A 22,585-nucleotide genomic window follows, 5' to 3' on the forward strand; every position below is an offset into this window, starting at 1 on the left:
CCAACGGCGTAGGGCAGAGTGAAGTTTCCTCAAGAACTGGTCCATGACCAACCGTTCCACGATGTGGCTTGCTGAGTTGATCTCGGGTTGTAGCCACTTCCGAGCGAGGTGGATGAGGTCATATATCTGGGATCGGGTGGCTTTATCCAACGTGAAGGACCATGCGTGGAACCTTTGGGCGCGAACGGCCATGGTTACGCCGAGGCGAGCGAGGATCTCGAACTTCAATTTTGTATAGACGTTAGCTTCGGCTGGCTCTAGATCAAATTAAGCCTTCTGGGGTTCGCCACTTAAGAAGGGTGCGATCAGACTGGCCCACTCAGCTTCTGGCCAACCCTCTCTCTGTGCCGTGAGTTAAAAAGTGAGAAGATAGGTTTCAACATCATCCGAGGGCCCCATCTTCTGAAGGTAGTGGCTTGCCCTGGTCATTTTCGGGACTGGGCCTGCCTCTGCCAGTGGAGTCTTAATGATAGTCCCTCTCAGGATCTCGAGTTCCTGCTGTAAGCCCTGGGCGAACCGTTGTTGCTCCTCTCTCAGCAAGCGGTTTGTCTCTTGCTGGTTTGCATTCGCCTGTTGCTGGTTTGCATTAATCTCTTGCTGGGCTATTAGAAGCTGTTGCTGGGTTGCATTCGCCTCTTACAGGGCTGCATTCGTCTGTTGCTGGTTTGCATTAGTCTCTTGCTGGGCTACTAACAGCTGTTGCTGGGTTTCATTCGCGTCTTTCTGGGCAGCGACATTGCGTACCAGCGCACTCACCACCTCTTCCATCTTGTTTGGGGAAAAAAAACTTATTTTTTTTTTAAGTTCTTTAACCCACAGACCTTTTAGTGTTCTGCCCGCATTTTCCACCATATGTGACAAACGGCTTACTCCTGGGGCTCCACCGTCTGTCTGGGACTGTTAGAACACGGTCTTTTAGGGTAGGTTAAATGACGAGGCGTAACATGCTGTTCCTTTAAACAGGCTACTGCCTGGTTTATTCAGTCCCAGGCACTGAGACTGCCACATGGAATACAAAATAATACATAAGCAAACCAAACCCTGCTCGCCTGAGCAATAACTTAACTTAAGGTTTTCCCTGACTGGGGTTGGAATGGCTTATCCACTTCCAACAACAAAAATAGGTAACTTTGCAGTTTTAGAAAAAAGGAACAGAATGATTTAACCTGTTTGGTGAGAGGCGTTTCCCCTCTCTGCTTCCAGCAGCCTTCCTGCCTCCAGGCTCTTGGGGAGAGGGAAGAGGAACCAGGAAATCAGTCTTAAATACCTGATTTCTAACTAGCAGGACAGGTGACAGAAATCAGGCAGCAGACAAACTCTGGTCTGGATCCCTCATCCCTCAGTTCCAGCACTTGCCAAACTGTGGGATAGAGTGCATGCATTCTGAGGCTGCACTTTTCAGCCTAAACAGGATAGAAACTGTTCAGTATCCTGGGAGACCTATATATGGAATTTATTACCATACCCTGGTTTCTGTCACAATACATACACACAGAGAGAGAGAGAACAAAGAATCCCAGATGTAAGCACTCTGATATATCAGAAAAAAATAAACAGATGTTATGAAGATAACAAAATAATTTTAATTAAACACATCTAAATAAAAACACACACAATAAAAATACTTACTGCGACTGCAACGGGACATTCCTTCGATAGCAGTGTGTTTACACGTCCATGCTCCCACTGCATGGACAGACCGGAGGAGATTTGGGCACCTTTGCAGGGTGAGTTCTGTGGCTACGGGACTTATCCTTAGGTTGCTCGGCTTTTGGTCTCTTCCATGTCGGCTTATTTCCGTGTGTTACATCAGGTGAGCTGGATGCCATATACAGTATACACACGTGATTGGGCATTATGGATGGATTATAGTCACCATTATCTTTATACTGCTTATGGTTCTGGACTTTTATGTGTTGCAGTTATTTCATACCCTGTTGTATTAGCACCATTCAGGGGATTCATTTACCATTGCCTTGCTATCTCCTCAAATTTGACTAATTTGTTTATGGAACTATTAGCCTTCATATTATTTCACAATTATTTTGTTTTAAAAACTAATTCTTTTTACAGATAAGAGGCACAGTCATGGAGGCTACCTGTGCACCCTCATATGCTAACTTGTTCCTTGGGTGGTGGGAGCGAGAGATTGTTTTTTCAGATGCTAATCAGGAAAAGACAAGTCATGTCCTCTTATGGTTGAGATATTATTCTTACTAGTCTTATTCTTTGAGCACCATCATCATCTCCTAACACACAGTGCTTCCACTACAGCCAGGGATACTGGGAAATTACACACAATGTCATCTTTTGCTTCAAATCCATTTTGACATGGACTCCTATAAGCTCATGCCTGACACTTTACACAGCTTTTCAGCACAGCCTGGGTTAAAGTGCACAGCCAGTACACCTACTCACAGCCAGCTATTTAAACATTTTGGGTCTTATCAGTGTGAGGCTGGTTATACTGACTTTGCAATTTGAAGCTGGGATAGGTTTCAACCGCACATTAAATAAGTTATGGTGGGTAAAAAAAGGTGACAGGAACCCTGCCCCGTATAGCATACAGCAAAAATAAATATCACTTGTGAGCATATTCACGTCTCAGAGAGGTCTCCAACCCTGCTTTTCACCATTATTTCTTTTCATACAGTGCTTCCACTGCTTCTAGGGATTCTGGGAACATTTTGAGTACATAAAACCAGACTGCAGATCCCCGAGTGCTAAGGGAGTTGTGCAGCTGCACCAAAGCTTTGAAGTTAGTTAAAAAGTATGCAGTTGACATAGTAATTACCTGAATCCAGTGGTACTGTGAATTACTCCAAAAAATTATTAAATACTGGGAAAAGCTATTTAACAATAATCTCAAAAGATTTATACATTTTAGATAGAAAAGCGAGAAATAAAAAATAAGAAAATTGTAGCAGTGTTTTTTTGCTGTTGCATATATAGGCGCTGTACCCAATTGTTCTCCTTATAAAAATCTTTTAGTATAGCAGGTATCAAATCTCTTAATCATAAGTGTAAATGGACAGTGTCAAATCTATGCTTCAAAGCTTTTTCTACTGATGTTATTTACTAAAACCAATGATGAATACCTACATAAAAAAAAGCATTTTAAATGATTGTCATGTTTTATTTATTTTTCCCATTGTGACGGGAGACCAGGTATTTACACCTTTTTACCGGGATCATTCACTGAGCAAAACAAGATAGTAAAACAAATTGTCATTTATTCCATAGAAACAGATGTACACACAGTGGATTAAAAAGTACAGAAGAAAACACACTTACTGGGGGTCTGGGCAATAAAACTACACTGTCCTAGGTGAAATGGCACATAAAATAAAGTCTTTAGGTTGACCGGGACTTGTCCCGAAATGTAGCGGAACACAAATTGGCATGAAGTTCCTGACGCCACCGCTGTATCTGCTCTGGAGCTGCCGAAATTCCTTGACCGGGAGATAGTACCAAACGTCCGGGTACTCTTTTCAGCTTGCAATCCAAGCCGCGACCGCTACGTTCTATTTTCAAAACTTGGCCCTGGGAAGTGGGACTTAGAAAATTTCTTGCCTTGAAATTTCTGAAGCCGGCTCGCTGCTATTTCTCCAAAAGCATCTTTTGGTGATTTCAAATTTGCCACTGCTGTCTTGGCGCTTAGAATCTGAGTGAATCTCTTGTCCGGATTGGCTAAGGGTTTCTTATAGTATTTCAGAGTTCATTCATGAAATACTCCAGCCTATCAGAGCGTTAGAAGAATCCTGCCAGCCTATCAGAGGGTTGCCAGTCTATCCAAGCCGGGCAAGCACGGATTTGGATTCTGACAAGGGCATGCGCAAACCTGGCACCTCTGCCACCTGTCAGTCAGAAGCCACCCGTGGAGTTAGGTTCTGGGCTGGGCAAATGGTGGGCCGATGAATTCCATTCATCCCATGTCGTGAGTACTTGAGGCTAACCCCGCTGCCCAAATGGCTTTCACACCTTGGCAACCTCTGAAGCTTTCATGTTCGGGACCCGAGCAGACTTTGTGGCACCAAGCTTGGGCACCACATGGTCTCTCTGAACCATGGACAAGGAAGTCTCATAATACTGTGCATAAACATATATACCATTAAAACACCATGTAATAAAATATACTTTTTTCTCAGTCCTTTGGGTAGAATGAAAAAACGTGCAGGTTCATTCACATGGCTGTTTTCTCTATCTAACTGAAAACCGGACTTAGGTTTCTTAAAAACCCTTGCAACCTCATATATGGTTTGAGTACCCCCAGAACGTCTATTCTGGTTCTGGGTAACTGGGCAATGAACTGGGGATCCCTCTGTTACTGGGGGGACCCCAGTAACGTTCAGGAGATACTTTATACCCCTATGCCCTGCTTACCTTTCTGGTGTGTACTGAAGCAGGGAGTCCTAGTGGTGAGTCGCAAAACAAAAAGCATTTCCAGAGCAGGATTTTGACCGGAGCCTTGTGCCTACCTGTATCCGGGCTGCCGACCTGACTCCCAGGTACATTATTGGGGCGCCCAGCAACTCTGGACCCCGACTATCTAGGCACAATCTGATAAGGCTTTCTCCGCAAAATCCCCCCCTGAAACTTATAGCCTAGCAATCTCTGCTTGCTGGCACTCATGGAAAGGTAAAACACATATAAATTCTTTATTGCTGACACAATTACATACATTGCAGATGCAATAAACAGGTTCAAGAGCTGACACTCTAAATCCCCAAATATGGATCAGAGGTAACCAGCTAGGCATAATACCTTTATTGATGGCCTGGTTACCCTCTCAGCATCACACCAATTCACTCCTATGATGGTATCTCTGCTATAAGTATATAAATATCGTTGTCATTCTTCCTTTTTTGTTTTTGGAGATAATAGCGTTATAGCTTTTATAATAGCTCTATTTCATACAGTGCTTTTCACCCAATGGGACTCAAAGCGCTTCACAATTACAGTAGTACAGTGCGCAATACGCAACACATCGGATTTTTACAGACACAGCCCCTGCCCAGATGAGCATACAATCTATGTTTTTAGTGCCTGAGGCACAAGGAGATAAAGTGACATGCCCAGGGTCACAAAGAACTGAAACTGGGAATTGAACCAGGCTCCCCTGATTCACTTCCTGAGCCACTCCTTCCCCGTAAGGTTATTGTTAGGTTATCTACACATATATAAAACTATTAGCACTTGTTAGTTATTCAGAATTCAGTTGTATTTTGGGAAAATGTAAATTGTATATTGTAGTAGTATTTTGTGTGTTTATTTATTTATAAAATGTTTTACCAGGAAGTAATACATTGAGAGTTACCTCTCATTTTCAAGTATGTACTGGGCACAGACTTATGATGACAGATACATGGTTACAAATACATAGTTACATAAGTGAGCAAGGTTATACATTATATACAAGACGTTGCATGTACATAAAGAGATAATATATGTTATAGACGCATGTAACAGTTACAGACCAGATTAAAATGTAAGACAGTTTTAGTTTTAAAAGAACTTAGACTGGTGGCGGATGTGAGAGTCTCTGGTAGGTTGTTCCAGTTTTGGGGTGCACGGTAAGAGGAGGAGCGGCCGGATACTCTGTTGAACCTTGGGACCATGAACAGTCTTTTAGAGTCAAATCTCAGATGATAAGTGCTGTATGTGGTAGGGGTGAGGAGCTTGTTCAGGTAGATGGGTAGCTTGCCCACAAAGTATTTGAAGGCAAGACAGGAAAGGTGAACTTTGTGCCTAAACTTAAGTGATGACCAATCTAGTTCTTTGAGCATTTCGCAGTGATGTGTGTTGTAGTTGCATTGGAGGACAAAACGGCATATTGAATTGTAGAAGGTATCAAGTTTGCTAAGGTGGGTTTGGGGTGCCGTGCCATATATTATGTCCCCATAGTCTATAATTGGCAGTAGCATCTGCTGTGCTATATGTTTTCTAACCTGCAGATTTAGGGAGGATTTGTATAAAGTACGCCGAGTTTGGCATAGGTTTTGGATGTCAGGGTATCAATGTGCAACCCAAATGTTAAATGGGAGTCAAACCATATGCCCACATTTTTAAAACTAGTAATAGGGGCTAGGATGGTATTAGTGTTGGTTCGGATCTGGAGCTCATTCATTGAAAGCTTTAAAAATGTAGCCCTGGTCCCAAATACCATTGCTACAGTCTTGTCAGTGTTTAAAAACAGTTTGTTTCGGGAAAACCAATTAAGTCTCAAAAAGTCAGATTGAAATATGTGTTCAAGGTCGAAGAGGCTAGGGCTGTGTACATATTAAATTGTGTCATCTGCATACAGTAACATGTGTATTTTAGCTCCCTTACAAGCCGTAGGAAGATCATTGATGAACACTGAGAAGAGTAGGGGCCCCAGAACAGAGCCTTAGAGCCTGAGAGACACATGTTGGGATCTACCTGATAGGTAGGAATGAAACCAATTTAAAGCATGCTTCCCTATTCCAAAACACTGGAGTTTGTTTAGCAAGATAACATGATCAACAATATCAAAAGCCTTTGCAAAATCTAGGAATATTGCACCAGTGAGTTGTCCCCGTTCCATTCCACACTGGATCCCATTGCAAACTTTTAGCAGGGTAGTTACCATGGAGTGTTTGGGGCAAAAGCCAGATTGGAATTAGCTAGGAAAATTTGTCTTGGTATAGTAATCGCTTAATTGGGAGTGAACACATTTTTCCATGACTTTGGATAGTATTGGGAGAAGAGAGATTGGCCTGATTGAGACAGTGTTTTAGCCCCACTTTTGAAGATTGGGACAACTCAGGCAGTTTCCAGGTCTTAGAGATATGGCCTGAAGACAGAATAGAATTGATAAGGGAAGCAATCGGTTTGGCAATTGCTGGGGCACCAAGTCATAGGAACTTAGGTTGCAGTAAATTAGGTCCACATTGGCTGCTTAGTTTTAATTTGAGGAGCACTTATGTAATCTCCTCCTGTAGTGTTTATGATATTAATAAAACTGTTAAAATAAAGGAGGTATCAATACTGGTGAGCTTAAATGTTGTTAAGGCGGGTATTGTAGGTATACAGTTCAGCTATTTAAAACTACTGAATTTTGGTGGAGACTGTGGGAGACATGGCCAGGATGTTCTCATTAAGTAGGTTTCAGAACCTTGTTTACAACATGAGTTCTAATTTAATGATAAGGAAAAATGAAAGTGGTGATATTGATAGAAGACACATAACAATTAATTTCTAAACAACATTTCTATTGTTTTAGGTCCATATATAGTGTTTCCTTGTTGTACTCTTATTACCATATATAGTTATACAGATAAACGTTAAAGCAGCAGCTCCAGCTAACTCCCTCCGATCCATGTGGTGCTCTGGAGGTGAACCTCGTCATTTTCAGCTCCGATGACCCCCTCCACTGTTTCCTGACATATATATTAGTGTACTTACCAGGTTTTAAGATAGGCATTTAAATGGTTGTCCAATAGGAAGCTGCAAATGATGACGTATAGTAGGAGCAAGAGGTTTTAGGAGATGGGAGGGAATGGGGTCAAGAGGGCAAGTAGTAGAAGGAGAAGAGGCGATCAACAGCGACACATCCTCCTCTGAGACAGTGGAAAAAGAGTCAAGGAAGGCAGGAGGAGAGTTAGGAAGAGGTGTAGGATGGGAGGAAGAAACAGAGGTGATGTTCTGCCCTATGGATTCCACCTTTTCCTTAAAATAGTCAGCAAAGTCCTGAGCGGAGATGGAGGAAGGAGAGGCAGCTGAGGGTGGTTTGAGTAGAGTATCAAAGACAGAGAACAGTTGGTGTGGGTTAGACTTGTGCATGTTGATTAGTGCAGAAAAGTAGGCTTGTTTAGCTTGCGAGAGGGCAGAGTTGAAACAGGATAGCATAAATTTGTAGTGAAGGATAGTGGATCTATAGTTGAGGAGCTTCAGTTAAACACAGCCATCTTTGTCAGGCTCCAAACCACATCCCCCTGCCATTTATTATTTTTAACATTCAAAAACATAAATAAGAAGGACAGGGCATGTTCATGTGCAAGTTACTAACATTATAGGTTCAAATAGGCTTGGGGGGGGGGGGGGGTAGGAGTTGCTGCTTTAACCCATTAACTATGGAATACTGCTTTGCAGCCATCTCAAAAAGTAACAGGGTTGTTTGGTGGTGATGTAGGGGTTAATATTACCATATTGTCTATAATAGATCACCTGACTAGCATAAACCATCACTCAGAGTAGGGAGATGCTGGTGAGGGAGCTTTGCTTAATCAGGGGCACGCCTTACTTGTCCAGTTTGGGGGGGAGTAGATCTCAGTAGATGTTTAATAGGGGAAATTTGCATTGAGGTTGCATGGAATAAGAACAGCACAAGCGGTCAAGTCCTTTTGTGCCAATCAGAAAATCTCCCTTGGGTAGTGGTGGAAAACTCGGCAGCACCCATTGTGACTAGGTGGTGGGGGGTGGGGGATGTATAGAGAATATTATTAGATAATGGTATTGTAGGCAGCGTCAGAGGATTATACGAGAGGTTGGACATCAAGACTTAATATTTATTACTAAGGCACTGCTGAGCTACAGACACACAATAAATATCTATATAAATATGATATAGTGCACAATGTGTGTTTAGCTTTCTGCCTCCTCATCCATGCATCTATCTTCTCCTTCATTCAAATTAAACAATCCTCACTCCTGGGGATCTGCAGCTCCAGTACATATCTATCCTCCTCCCCTTGTAATTAACAATTCATCCTCCCTCTTTTTATGCATCTAAACCCTGGGATACCACATACCGTAAAAATAAATAAATATATATTAAGAAATGTCTTGTAGATATGCACAAACACATATGCAGCCACACGTGTACACATTTTAGGTATGTATGAACATGTAATTGTGGAAAAACATTGACACATACATATCCATAGAAATATGAATAACATTTTGATGCACATAAAATACAGGCATATAAGAGTTCACACATACATATGCATAAACGTATTTTAGATGTGTACATAGATGTGTATATATATATACCCCAAGTGTGCAGGTGGTGTGTGATCAGTGGGATGCTGTAAGAGGGGGAGGGGTTTATCACACATCCCTGTGTTGGGGGAGGGAACAAGCAGAGCCTTTCCTTTCAGCATCAGTTTCAGGAGGAGGACGAAGAAGTAAGGAAGGAGGATAACCTGCAAAGCTGCACACAGGTCTGACTGCATCCAGCCTCAATCCTCCCTTTCATACCCATCACAGACATTCATTAACCCCCAGCTCATTCCACTCTCCTCCAGCAATGACAGGGTTAAGCCCTCCCTCCAGAGACTGAATAGTCTTATCTGGACGTGTTACACCCCCCCCCACCCCCCCCCCCCAGAGAGGCCTGCAAACACACACAAAATAATGTTATCTGGCCCATGCATGGCATGCTGCCCTGTCAGTGAAGGGGTTAAGGTGATCACATTGACAGGTGGGAGGGGAAGCGGTATGGGGTGATCAGGTTGCATGCATATCGCAGGGGAGTGCTATTTCTGCTACAGTGCATCCCTTCTCAGGATCACAGGAGCATACAGCATTATTGTGTAGGGATCAGTCTGCATTTTGCCCCTTTAATAATTTAAAAGGGAGAGAACGGAGCTGAGAGGCAAGGTGGGGGGTGGGGCTTTGATATCCTAATCCCCTGTCAGTGAGAATGACAGGGAGGAAGGAGGAGAAAGATGTGTGTTATTGTGTGTGAGCGAGAGGAGCTCAGTGGTGCTATTCTGAAGGGCTGTGTTCTGTTGATTTTTAAGGGCTGACCAGGTGGATTATTTCTTCTTTTTTTAATTCATATTTTTTTGGGGGGGTGAAAAAGCCATCCATATCCAAGGTCTGCAGTGCTCATGCCTACGCTCTGTGCTGGGATGACTGTCAAATGGTGGCAGATGCTGTGGGACGATAGAAAGGATGAGGGGTGGAGAGGGATTTCTGCTTTGCAGTAACTAGGATACACCGTTATGGGATGAGAAAAGCTGAAATTGCCTCATTGCACCATTTTTCCTTTTTTGTATTTTTTTTTTGGTTATAACTTTGATGTGTTATCCCCTCCAACCACGGCGAATGGCTCTCGAGTGGATGTTTTAATAAAAAGCATGGCTGGGACTAGAGAAGTAGGGGGTGGAAAAAGGGAAGGTGTTTGGTTAGGGAGCAGGTGGTTCTTTGTAGGCTCCGGCGTTAGGAGGGCACAAATTAACGTGGGGGAATTGTCTCTTGGTTTTTGTGGCAGAGGAGGAAGAGAAGATGTCGGGCCAGACGCTGACGGATCGCATCGCTGCCGCACAGTACAGCGTAACCGGGTCGGCCGTGGCCAGAGCCGTCTGCAAGGCGACCACTCATGAAGTGATGGGGCCCAAGAAAAAGCACCTTGACTGTAAGTGTCACTGGCTCGTACTGCACTGGCTGCGTCAAATGCAAGCACTGCCTTTCAGAACCAGGCAGGGACCCCGGCCAGGTTAATCCCATGCACTGCCAGAGGCTATATCCAGCATGCAGGGGCACTGCAGGGGTTAGGCTGCCAAAGTCGTAGCTGGGCCCTTGAAGGGTCTTTTTGTAGGTTGTGAAAAGGTTGGAACGGAGAAGCTATTAATTACTCAGCCGTGTATTTCTGGCTTAACTCATTTTTATCCCTTTTGTGCTTTTACCAATTGGATGACCTGAAGGGGTTAATCAGGCCAGGGCTTCAATTGAGCTTTCTGGAAGCCAAAGGCCTATCTAAACTGGCCTGGCTAGGTGGTTTTTTTTGTAAGCACTATGGTTCTAGGATACTGCTATCTGATCAGGGCCTGGTTTAGTCTGGAATTGGGGTTACAGGCCCCTATGCTACAAGATGAAAAAAACATAGCAATCCCACCCAGCTCTGGTTTACAATTTGTGATGATGAATGTTTTTTTTCTTTTTAGTTGGGGTTCGAAAAATAAAATAAATTGTCACCTTAACAAAACCAAGCAAACTATGTCTATATCTATCTCTATATTTAGTATGAGCGATGCTTTCTATTGTAATGGGTTTTCCTCAAGTCAAATGTGTACTATATGATTTCTAACAAGCATGTGCAAAATGATGCGAAAACCTGGTGGTTTTATCATCTCTTTTATTTTGAAACCTTGCATACTGAAGCAGGCCCGTATATTCCGATTTCATTATTAACTTTCGTATTTGTGCAAATGATGGTAATCCTGATATTTGCTTTTTGACATATTTGAAACAGGGTTTTAAAGAAGGTTTTGCAAATTGTGTTCTTTAATGCTTGATGCCTTGATGTAACAAAAAAAAAAAAGGAGAATGGAGAAAAATAAGGGGTGGGTGACGGATATTTCCCCCATTGCTTCTGTGCTTGACACTTCCCTTTGCTGCAGAAGGAGGTCTGCAACATATTGCTCTGATCTCAAATGCAGTGCAGGGCCCGTCAACAGCAAAACGTGCAAATGATCATCTGACACACACACAAAATAAGTATTGTCGTCATATGGCCTTCTGTTTTCTTCCATTGTTTCCATCTTTGACCTTCCTTTACCCTCTATTATGATGGGGGGAAAAAATGCTGATGAGAGAGAACCGGAAATCTATAAGATATTCTTGATCTGCTACCACACCCCTGGTTCATTTGGTTGTAATCTTTGTCGTCCTTACGCCCTGGTGCTTGCGAAGTAGAAATGCAGCTTGTGGGAATTACAGGGCTATAAGCAGTTGTTTTATGGGTGCATTGTCATGTGCAGAAAAAAAAATCTGTTCTGCTCTCTGCATTAAGGAGACGAGTTCGCCTTTACATTGTTGGCTTCAAAATGTGACTGCGTGATCTGGTCATGAGAAAAATTTACTGTATTTCCCCTGTAAATGCTCATGACGATTTGTCGAAGGATATTGATTTCTGTATAATTGTACCCCACCAAGTCCCCTGGCACAAAGACTTTGCAGCAGCTCTAACACATACTGTATCCCGGTGTACGAGGAGAGCCCTTCCAATATGGGTGCTTGGAGAGAAATGGATGATGTATGAGGCTAAGTGGTAAAATCATTGAAAGCGACCATTGTGTTTTTTTGTTTTTTTTTCACATTTATCTCGAGGTGTGTAGTTTTTCAGTCTGTGTCCTCTAGAAATGCAAACAAGATTAGTAATGGTTTAATTTCTGAGCCATTTTTTTACTTGGTTCCTTATTCTATAAAATGTGATGGCGCTAATTCAATGCAATTTTTAAAATACAGTACATTTTATCTCTGTATACAGGCATACCCCGCATTAACGTACGCAATGGGACCGGAGCATGTATGTAAAGCGAAAATGTACTTAAAGTGAAGCACTACCTTTTTCCACTTATTGATGCATGTACTGTACTGCAATCTTTATATGTGTGCATAACTGATGTAAATAACGCATTTGTAACAGGCTCTATAGTCTCCCCGCTTGCGCACAGCTTTGGTACAGGTAGGGAGCCGGTATTGCTGTTCAGGACGTACTGACAGGCGCATGCGTGAGCTGCCGTTTGCCTATTGGGCGATATGTACTTACTCGCGAGTGTACTTAAAGTGAGTGTCCTTAAAGCTGGGTATGCCTGTATATATAAAGACCAGCTAGTGGGACAGAGTTTATAGGCCATGCAAATATTTATTGGTTTGCTGGTGGTGTAATCAATTTTCTTTTTGATAAGAGTTATAAAGCAAAGGGTCCCCAGAACGGAAACATATTAATTTCAGCCCCACGGGCCCCTGGTTCAGGAGACTTACTTTCGCAAGTTACTTTCTGGTTCTTAAATATCCTGCGGTACGCCGGCCAATAGGAAGCTGCCACAGATGACATGGCAGCTTTCTATTGGCCCGCTTGCTGCAGGAGATTTAAATCTCCATTTTGTTCCCCAGGGATGGCACCGGGGGCACTTTTGGAGGCAGGTATCTCCATCTATGCAACAAAACGCATGGGTAGGTGGAACTACACCTTTTAAACGTCTTAGAAGTGTGTAGTAGTAATTATTGCTTTAAATTCCATCAATGCCGGCTTGTCACTGAAACTGATATTATCAACTTCTATAACATGTCAATAGACGGAAGCATTTCTCCTGCAAGTGAATGCTTTTTGTCAGTTTTGTAAGGAAACTATTGACTAGGCAGCTCCACTATAATTGTCAGGTGGCTGTAGTCCATTATTTTCACACCACTTTGTAAGCTGTGCAGAATACCAGAATAGCGAATTTGTGAAGAAAAGAACCCCAATAACGAGAGCACTCAAAGCCAAGGCTTCAGATGAAGATTTACCTTTGAGTGCTCTCGTTATTGGGGTTCTTTTCTTCACAAGTTCGTCATCATTATTTACCCCAGATTGTACTGTCACGTCCCCTTTTATTCACCAACATCTCCGATTTGGTTTGGGTATTTTTTCCAAATGCCACGCACTTCACCGCGTTCATGTCGCATTCATGTCGCATTCATGCCGAGACAGCGCTAATACAATGCACCAGGATAAAGGCGGCCGCGGCTAAAAATACCGGAACATACTGCATCTGCCCGCGGTTTTCAGAGTTGCGCCGATAAGGCCGCATGAGGATAAAGGTGGCCGCCACTGTAGCACCATTTTACCATATTCTGGTCTTCAGAGCTGCTGCGAGGGTTCATTCCCCCTTACCCCACTCCCCTGACGTACTGTACAGAATACCAGAATCTAAGCGTTTTATGTACACAGTCAATAGCTGTATATTATGTATCTTTAGTAAGCAGGTGAAACTTTTAAATTAAAATGTAATCAGATTGGTTTTTATATGGTATTCGCAATACTGTATTTCTCTTGAAATACAAAAGGGAGCCAAGCATACCAAAAGATTGTGAGTTTTCCAATGTAGCAAAAAAGTTACTTTAAGGACTAAGGCTGCGCTTCTACTGCCGGCGACAGCGACGTTGCCATTGAGCTAGGTGTAATTTAAGTTTAGGCGACGTTGCTGGCTACAAGGCCAGTGACGTCAGAAAGTGGGAAGGCAGAGGGACGGAGAAGCTCTCTGGCCACAAGGGGAGACCGTCGCTGAAAAAATCAAATAACAGACTACCAGATTTTTGGTAGCGCTGTCGCTTGGTCACGCCGTCGCGTGTTCTATAAGTGCCGATGGCGACAATGCATTTGTTTTGACGCGACATCGCTGTTGCCGACACTGCAAGCGCAACCTAAAGAGTCAAAGTTGCATCCACCGTTTCGGTGCACAAACACATCTCAGGCCTCAGGAGAGCAAAAATACTTCAGGAAATGGGGAATTAACGTTTGTAACCTCTGTCTCTGACTACTACTATGTAACTATGTATCTGATGACTAGTAAGCTGGCTGCTTGCTTTTCTAGTATATACTGTCTATGTTTCTGTTTCAAGCTGCACTCCCATGTACAGGTCCCAAAGATACATATTTTATTCTGTCTTCATCCTGATTCCATACTTCAATCGCCTCTACTTATTCTTTCTGATTATTTCCTTTCCATAATTTGTACCAGGGGCTCTTTTAGAACTGATGTGATTCTGCATCATTAGGAATTCCTTTATCTTTGGTAGGTAGTTATTGAATGTTTTTCAAGATGGCTGCCTTTTTGTATTGTTTAGTATAATATTTGGACTTCTTCATTTGTCCATTTACATATAGCGCCCGTTGTTATTATTAAAGCAATCGTGTCAAAAGTCTCCGGCAGCTTAATTTGTTTGCATTGTGTGATATTGGTTGACACGTTAACGCAAAGTTTTATTTCAATCGCACGGTAACACATACGAGTTTAGAATAAAGGGTGCTCTGTGCATGGCCATTCCCAGAGTCCTCAGAATGGATGATTAATGCATTAAGTAAGTTAAACTCATGGGGCTTATTCTAGTAGCTCCGAATTTGTCATTGCCAAACCGCCTGTTTTTTGGTATGTTACTTGGTAATGTACTTTCTGATATCGATGAAACGTAGCCACCCCCCCACCCCCTCCCCGATTCTCTGCAAAGTTGTAGTTTTTTTTTTTTTTTTTTTTTTAAATGCTATTCTGGTTTGTCCTGCTCTCCAAATGAACCTAGTAAATGCTCTATTCAATTCTTTAGTGTCTGTTTTTATTAGTAATGGTAACATTTTGTAATTCTGGCAAAGCTGACCTTTTTGCATGTCCCTGACAGGTTCAGAGGGAGGTTCCTCCGTCTTTCTAAAAAAATACTCTTAAAATTGACTACGTATAATTTTCCCAGGGCCGCTGCAATATTAATACCTAGATATTTTCTAGATTTCCCTGTCATTTTTAAAGGATAACTTCTCATCCCATGTTAAATCATTCTTATTTGTGAGGATTTATAGTTATGTTTTTGTTACATTAACTTTGAACCCTAAGAGTTTATCAAATTCCCCAATAGCTTTACATATGTCTTGCAATGCGATTAGACACTAGGAGCAGCCACGGGCTCGATCGCTAAACTAAAGAGCAAAGGTGGCAGTGGGCACCCCTGTCTCGTACCTCCTTTTTAATTTGAACTCGGGAGACTGTAACCTCACTGTCATTATTTTAGCTTTTGGGTCCATGTACATTGATTGTATTATCCCAAGGAAAGGTCCCTCAATCCTCACTTTTTGCAGTATTGGGAATAGATACTTCCACCTTACATTATCGAAGGCCTTTTTCGGCATCTACTGATATTGTTATTTTTTTTATATTAGGTTTAATATCTAATCTAATTGTCAGAGCAGAGAGATGGACAAAATGGGTATAATTGGTAAAACTTCTGAATCTAGCAATAGTGGGGTTAAGTTTATTACAAAATTCAATGGTTATTCTGGTCGTATAACAAAGATCATCAACAACCACTGGAAAATACCTTATCTTAATAGATATCTCACTCCCAGAGCACAAGTTGTGTTTCGTAAAGCCCATAGTGTCAAATAACAAGTAGCACCTAGTAAGCTTAGAGGGAGCTCCTTGGTGGTTCATCCTCACATTCCTCTGTCTGCAGGTAATGTTAAATGTGGTAGATCAAGATCCACCATGTGTAAACATTTAACTATTTGCAGTTCCATTAAATCTTCTACGAATGGATCTGTACATCATCTCTAGAGTCAGATCAGTTGTCTAGCTACACATGTACAGAGTTAGAGATAGAACAATGGTGCTCACAGTGCTGTATGTGTGCTTCTATGGAAAGGGAGAACACTGGGTATTAAGGCATCATAGATTATGTACTCAGTCCATAAAGATGGGGTGGGGGGCATCAGAAAGCCCTGAAGGTTGGGGAAGCAGCCCTAGGACAATCTCCTTCACCTCATTGGGATAGCCCCCTCTTAGGTACTCACTCCTTGTTAGCCTCCAGAATCTCCCTTCCAATGCGTGCCGCTGTGTGGTTCAAATGCAGAGATGTGGTTGTGTAGCGCACAGCATCCAAAAACGAAGGCAGGTCTGGCGAAAACTTTCTTTATTTAAAGCAAGGCATAAAAAGAGGGATGCAGCCCTTCAACGCGTTTCGTGCAAAGCACTTTGTCAAGAAGGGCCTTTACACGATATACAGCCACTTAAATACAAGAGATCGCTCAACTCTCGCGAGATGCGATGACATCATCAGACCGCTATTAACCAATGAGACAACCATACCCCGCGCATGCGCGACGCGATCGAGCCCTGCACAACAACAATCACGGCAAACCACCTGTCTCACTGCAGTTGCGTGTATCTCAGCTGGTAGACACACCACTAATCAGGAGACCAGCCCTGGCTGCTTAAACCGTGCATACCGGACCCTCCGCCCCGCGCATGCGCAAATAGGTGCTCTCAAATGCCTTCCCTATTGATGAATCAACGCATACGAGCCGCCAAAAATAATATGGCATACTCACATACATCGTCTCACCAAGAGAGGCAATAACAAATTAATACAATGCATATATAAAAAAAGCGATCTGTTTCTACACATACTGCGATGAGTTCGGCCATCAATGTAACCATATATCAAAACATGAAATATAAATTTTTATTATCTATAAATAAAACTAAACTAAACTTAAATATGACCTTAAAATAAAAAGTATACTGCTATACTCATGTAAAAACAAATGTGCTCCCTACTGATGACTGATGATCATTGTATCTAAATAAAGCAGTACTTGAATATTAATATTTTACTGTTGTGGAGAACCCAATAGGAAAAAACATGAGTGACAATAGAGAACATCTATTCACACAATTATATACATGAGGCATTAGTATGAGTTATTATGCTATGAGGTAACAACAATATAATACACTTGGTTGTTATATATTCGTGCCTATTTTTGAGCAACTTTTTTTTCCCCATATTGGATATTTTATGTCATTAGTATAGTTAATAACAGTTTTTATCCCCATCTGATCAAATATTTTATTCACAAAAGAATACTAAATTTTTATCCTAAGTCACTTATGCAGATTATTTTAAGTCCACATAGAATATTTCAATATATCACGATGTGAAATACGTTTACATTTCCATATATCAAGATATCAAGAGATCAGGTCGGTTCCCATGGACAGTTATCAGATTTAATATAATATACAATATTCATTAGTATACTCAACAATTTTTATATACATGTGGACAACAACCATCTCTGCCCTAACATTCATACTTATTTTAAGAAATGGTTTATTGTCCACTCCACATTGATTCCCTCCGGGAACCTTGTTCTGAGTGTAAAGATCCAGAAGGACGCTCTACAATTCAGAGTATTGAGAATATCACCCCCTCTCTCTGGTTTTTTGACTTTCTCTAGACCCATGAACGAAAAGTTCCTAATGCTACCCTTACTGCATAGCGTAAAGTGCTTTGATACAGGATGTTCCAGATCCCCTTTACGAATTAGTCTACAATGTTCTTGCATTCTTATTTTCAGAGCTCTCGTAGTTCTACCAACATATCTCTTCCCACATATATAACAATAACTTTTCGTTCATGGGTCTAGAGAAAGTCAAAAAACCAGAGAGAGGGGGTGATATTCTCAATACTCTGAATTGTAGAGAGTCCTTCTGGATCTTTACACTCAGAACAAGGTTCCCGGAGGGAATCAATGTGGAGTGGACAATAAACCATTTCTTAAAATAAGTATGAATGTTAGGGCAGAGATGGTTGTTGTCCACATGTATATAAAAATTGTTGAGTATACTAATGAATATTGTATATTATATTAAATCTGATAACTGTCCATGGGAACCGACCTGATCTCTTGATATCTTGATATATGGAAATGTAAACGTATTTCACATCGTGATATATTGAAATATTCTATGTGGACTTAAAATAATCTGCATAAGTGACTTAGGATAAAAATTTAGTATTCTTTTGTGAATAAAATATTTGATCAGATGGGGATAAAAACTGTTATTAACTATACTAATGACATAAAATATCCAATATGGGGAAAAAAAAGTTGCTCAAAAATAGGCACGAATATATAACAACCAAGTGTATTATATTGTTGTTACCTCATAGCATAATAACTCATACTAATGCCTCATGTATATAATTGTGTGAATAGATGTTCTCTATTGTCACTCATGTTTTTTCCTATTGGGTTCTCCACAACAGTAAAATATTAATATTCAAGTACTGCTTTATTTAGATACAATGATCATCAGTCATCAGTAGGGAGCACATTTGTTTTTACATGAGTATAGCAGTATACTTTTTATTTTAAGGTCATATTTAAGTTTAGTTTAGTTTTATTTATAGATAATAAAAATTTATATTTCATGTTTTGATATATGGTTACATTGATGGCCGAACTCATCGCAGTATGTGTAGAAACAGATCGCTTTTTTTATATATGCATTGTATTAATTTGTTATTGCCTCTCTTGGTGGGACGATGTATGTGAGTATGCCATATTATTTTTGGCGGCTCGTATGCGTTGATTCATCAATAGGGAAGGCATTTGAGAGCACCTATTTGCGCATGCGCGGGGCGGAGGGTCCGGTATGCACGGTTTAAGCAGCCAGGGCTGGTCTCCTGATTAGCGGTGTGTCTACCAGCTGAGATACACGCAACTGCAGTGAGACAGGTGGTTTGCCGTGATTGTTGTTGTGCAGGGCTCGATCGCGTCGCGCATGCGCGGGGTATGGTTGTCTCATTGGTTAATAGCGGTCTGATGATGTCATCGCATCTCGCGAGAGTTGAGCGATCTCTTGTATTTAAGTGGCTGTATATCGTGTAAAGGCACTTCTTGACAAAGTGCTTTGCACGAAACGCGTTGAAGGGCTGCATCCCTCTTTTTATGCCTTGCTTTAAATAAAGAAAGTTTTTGCCAGACCTGCCTTCGTTTTTGGATGCTGTGCGCTACACAACCACATCTAGCTACACATGTAGTGTATGTACTGTCATGCACCTGTAATCTACAATATATTGGACATACTGTCACGGCCCCTTTTTATTCTCCAACATCTCCGATTTTGTTTGGGTATTTTTTTCGAATGCCACGCACTTCACCGTGTTCATGCCGCATTCATGCCGAGACGGCGCTAATACAATGCACGCGGCCGCGGCTTTAAATACCGGAACATGCCGCATCAAACACTGCATCTGCCCGCGGTTCTCAGAGTTGCGCTGAAACGGGCGCACGAGGTTAAAGGCGGCCGCCACTGTACCAAACGTCCTCTGTGTGTTAGATTTCTGGAACATCGTAGAGCTATTATTAAAGGTGTTCACAATCACACTGTTCCCAGACATTTCGCCGCGGCACATTCTAAGGATCCCACGAGCTTGAGAATAACTGGCGTAGAACAAATTTCTGACTCAAAACTGGGTGGTGACAGGTTTAAGACACTCTGCATTTGTGAATCTTTTTGGATCTATTCTTTGGGAACTTTAGTCCCTAAAGGTCTCAACCAATGCATAGATACTAGTATTCTGGTTTAAATGCTTTCTTTTTTCTCCACAGCACCTCTTTACTGTATATTCCCCCTTCCCCCTTCTTTTTATATTTTAAATTTAAATTATGATTCTCAATCCGCTCTTTTTGTTTAGAATGTTTATTTGTAATATATCTGCACATGTGTGTCTATATATTCGTTCCCCTATTGTATGTTCACTCACCTGCATTAGTGTATCACCTACACTGTAGCAGAGTGTTTGTGACACACACTTATCACTATATAGTATATATAATAGCCATCATTTTCTAACACTTTTAGTATTAACTATTTGATTCCAGTCTGCCCTCATCATATCCCCTGCCTTCTATATTAAAGTGAGTCATTTTTATGCTCACTCCTCCCCTCAAACCTGCCATTTTTATTCAGTCCTTTCTAATTTCTCACTGAAAAGGACCTTTTTTAAGTAGGATTTTATTTATATGGTTTGTCGGCATTGTGCAGGGTATTGATGTGTTTTTATGTTGTTAAATTTATATATTTGTATTTATCATGTTCATCCAAGTTTCACTCCATGTCTTTATTCATTTACATGTCACGACTTAGATTGTTTACAGCTGTTCTTGCTATTAGTGGCAATTACGGTGGCTATATTAACCCAGTTTAGCTACCACAATCTCATCCTTGAGAAAGTCACCTGGAGTGACGAAACGCGTTGGACGTCATCACGCAGTGACGCGGGCACGTTTTGTGCGAAGCAACCAGGATCACTTGTTCCTTTACATCTGGGGATAGAGGCACCTGTCTTCATATATGCATCCGGTGCCGCTGCAAGGACTAAGATGCAGGAAGCCTCATCTCAAACTGAGGTCTGACACGTGGGAAATAATTCTGTGCCACAGGAGGGAATTGATTTTTCAGCACCAGAACAATACCAGTTTAACCGGATCGCACGCTGAGGAGGTATATTCCGTGCTTCAACAGATGTAACAGGTCTGTCACCAGCACACCCACATCACCATTGAGAAGGGACATTCTCTAGTGGGTGTTTACTGTTCCTTACTGGGCTATCATCAGCCATATGGACTGTCATTGACATTCACCACTGTTGGCCTTTTTTCCCCATGACATCTTGCTTCCTTGCTCCACATCCCCTTCCATATGTCATTGCTAATTGCTAATTGCTGCTTGTATCTGCTTGTACTAGACATATTATTGCTTTTTAATCACACCAGTCTACTACTAATCCTTTTGACTACTCTGGTCATTTAATAAAATTTACACATTTATTTTCAACCATACGGAACTGGCGCTTCTTTTTCTCCTGTTATGTCTTGCAATGCCTTCTCAGGATTAGACACTAGGAGCAGCCACGGGCTCGATCGTTAAACTAAAGAACAAAGGTGGCAGAGGGCACCCCTGTCTCGTACCTCCTTTATAATTTGAACTCGGGAGACAGTAACCTCACTGCCATTATTTTAGCTTTTGGGTCCATGTACATTGATTGTATTATCCCAAGGAAAGGTCCATCAATCCTCACTTTTTGAAGTACCCGGAATAGATACTTCCACCTTTTAATTATCGAAGGCCTTTTTTGGCATCTACTGATATTGTGCTTTTTTTTTTTTTATATTAGATTTGCTCCAGTTTATGGCAGCAATAACTTTTTTAATACTCTTCACTTGATGTCTCCCTTTTACAAATCCTGATCTGGGTGGATACATTTTGATAGGATAAAAAGTAGCCTCTCTGCTAAAAATTTTGAGGGGATCTTGGCATCTTGATTTAATAATATTGGCCTACAGTGTATGATTTGGGATTTAGTGGGTTTTCCCTTTTGTGTAGAATCCTTATATAAGCCATCGTGCCCATTTTGAAGTATTCTTCAGTTTTTAATACATCTTTAAATGCTTCCTTAAGTGATAACCCTATTTTCTATTCCTATTTCCTCAATTAAAATTTTATAGAATTCAGCCCTGGTGCTTTGTATTGTATGTCTTTTTATTTATATAGCGCCATAAATGTACATAGCGCTTCACAGTAATAATACATGTTGTTGTACTCCTATAAATAACAGGTCATGGGAATAAGTGCTTCAGACAAAAAAGTAACATTAAGGAAGAGGAGTCCCTGCTCTGAGGAGCTTACAATCTAATTGGTAGGTAGGGAGAATGTACAGAGACAGTAGGAGGGAGTTTTGGTAAGTGCGTCTGCAGGGGGCCAAGCTTTATGTAACGTGTCCAGGATTATCCACAGTGCTATTCATAGGCTTCTTTAAGCAAGTGGGTCTTAAGGTGGGTCTTAAAGGTGGATAGAGAGGGTGCTAGTCGGGTATTGATGGGAAGGTCATTCCAGAGGTGCGGGGCAGTCAGTGAGAGAGGTTTAAGGCGGGAGTGGGCTTTAGATACAAAGGGGGTAGAAAGAAGACATCCTTGAAGAACGCAAGAGTCGGGATGGTGCATAGCGAGAAATTAGGGCTTAGATGTAAGGAGGGGCAGAAGAGTGTAAAGCTTTAAAAGTGAGGAGGAGAATGGAGTGTGAGATGCGGGATTTGATCGGAAGCCTGGTGAGGGATTTCAGGAGGGGAGACGCGGAGACAGATTTTGGAAAGAGTAGAGTGATTCTGGCAGCAGCGTTTAGGATGGATTGTACGGGAGGCAGGGAGGCCAGACAGCAGGAGGTTGCAGTAATCGAGATGGGAGAGAATGAGTGCCTGAGTTTTAGCAGTCGAGTAACAGAGGAAAGGGCGTATCTTT

The 22,585-nt window shown here is 41.7% G+C and overlaps 1 protein-coding gene across 10 annotated transcripts in view; it reads left to right on the plus strand.

Moving 5' to 3' along the window:
- The first annotated feature begins 9,055 nt into the window (after nt 1-9,055).
- The window catches only part of SNAP91 (synaptosome associated protein 91), a 177,091-nt gene continuing 163,561 nt past the window's right edge, over nt 9,056-22,585 (plus strand). For 8 of the 10 annotated variants that reach the window (XM_075597913.1, XM_075597917.1, XM_075597919.1 and 5 more), the window contains exons 1-2: nt 9,056-9,185; nt 10,241-10,384. In XM_075597913.1, the coding sequence (XP_075454028.1) occupies nt 10,255-10,384 (130 nt within the window). In that variant the 5' untranslated portion in view covers nt 9,056-9,185; nt 10,241-10,254. Of the gene's footprint in view, nt 9,186-9,453; nt 9,558-9,661; nt 9,778-10,240; nt 10,385-22,585 lie in introns of those variants that run through there. The other 2 variants (XM_075597916.1, XM_075597914.1) reach the window with 2 other exon arrangements.

The sequence above is a fragment of the Ascaphus truei genome, chromosome 4 (assembly GCF_040206685.1).
Source record: "Ascaphus truei isolate aAscTru1 chromosome 4, aAscTru1.hap1, whole genome shotgun sequence".
Taxonomy (NCBI): domain Eukaryota; kingdom Metazoa; phylum Chordata; class Amphibia; order Anura; family Ascaphidae; genus Ascaphus; species Ascaphus truei.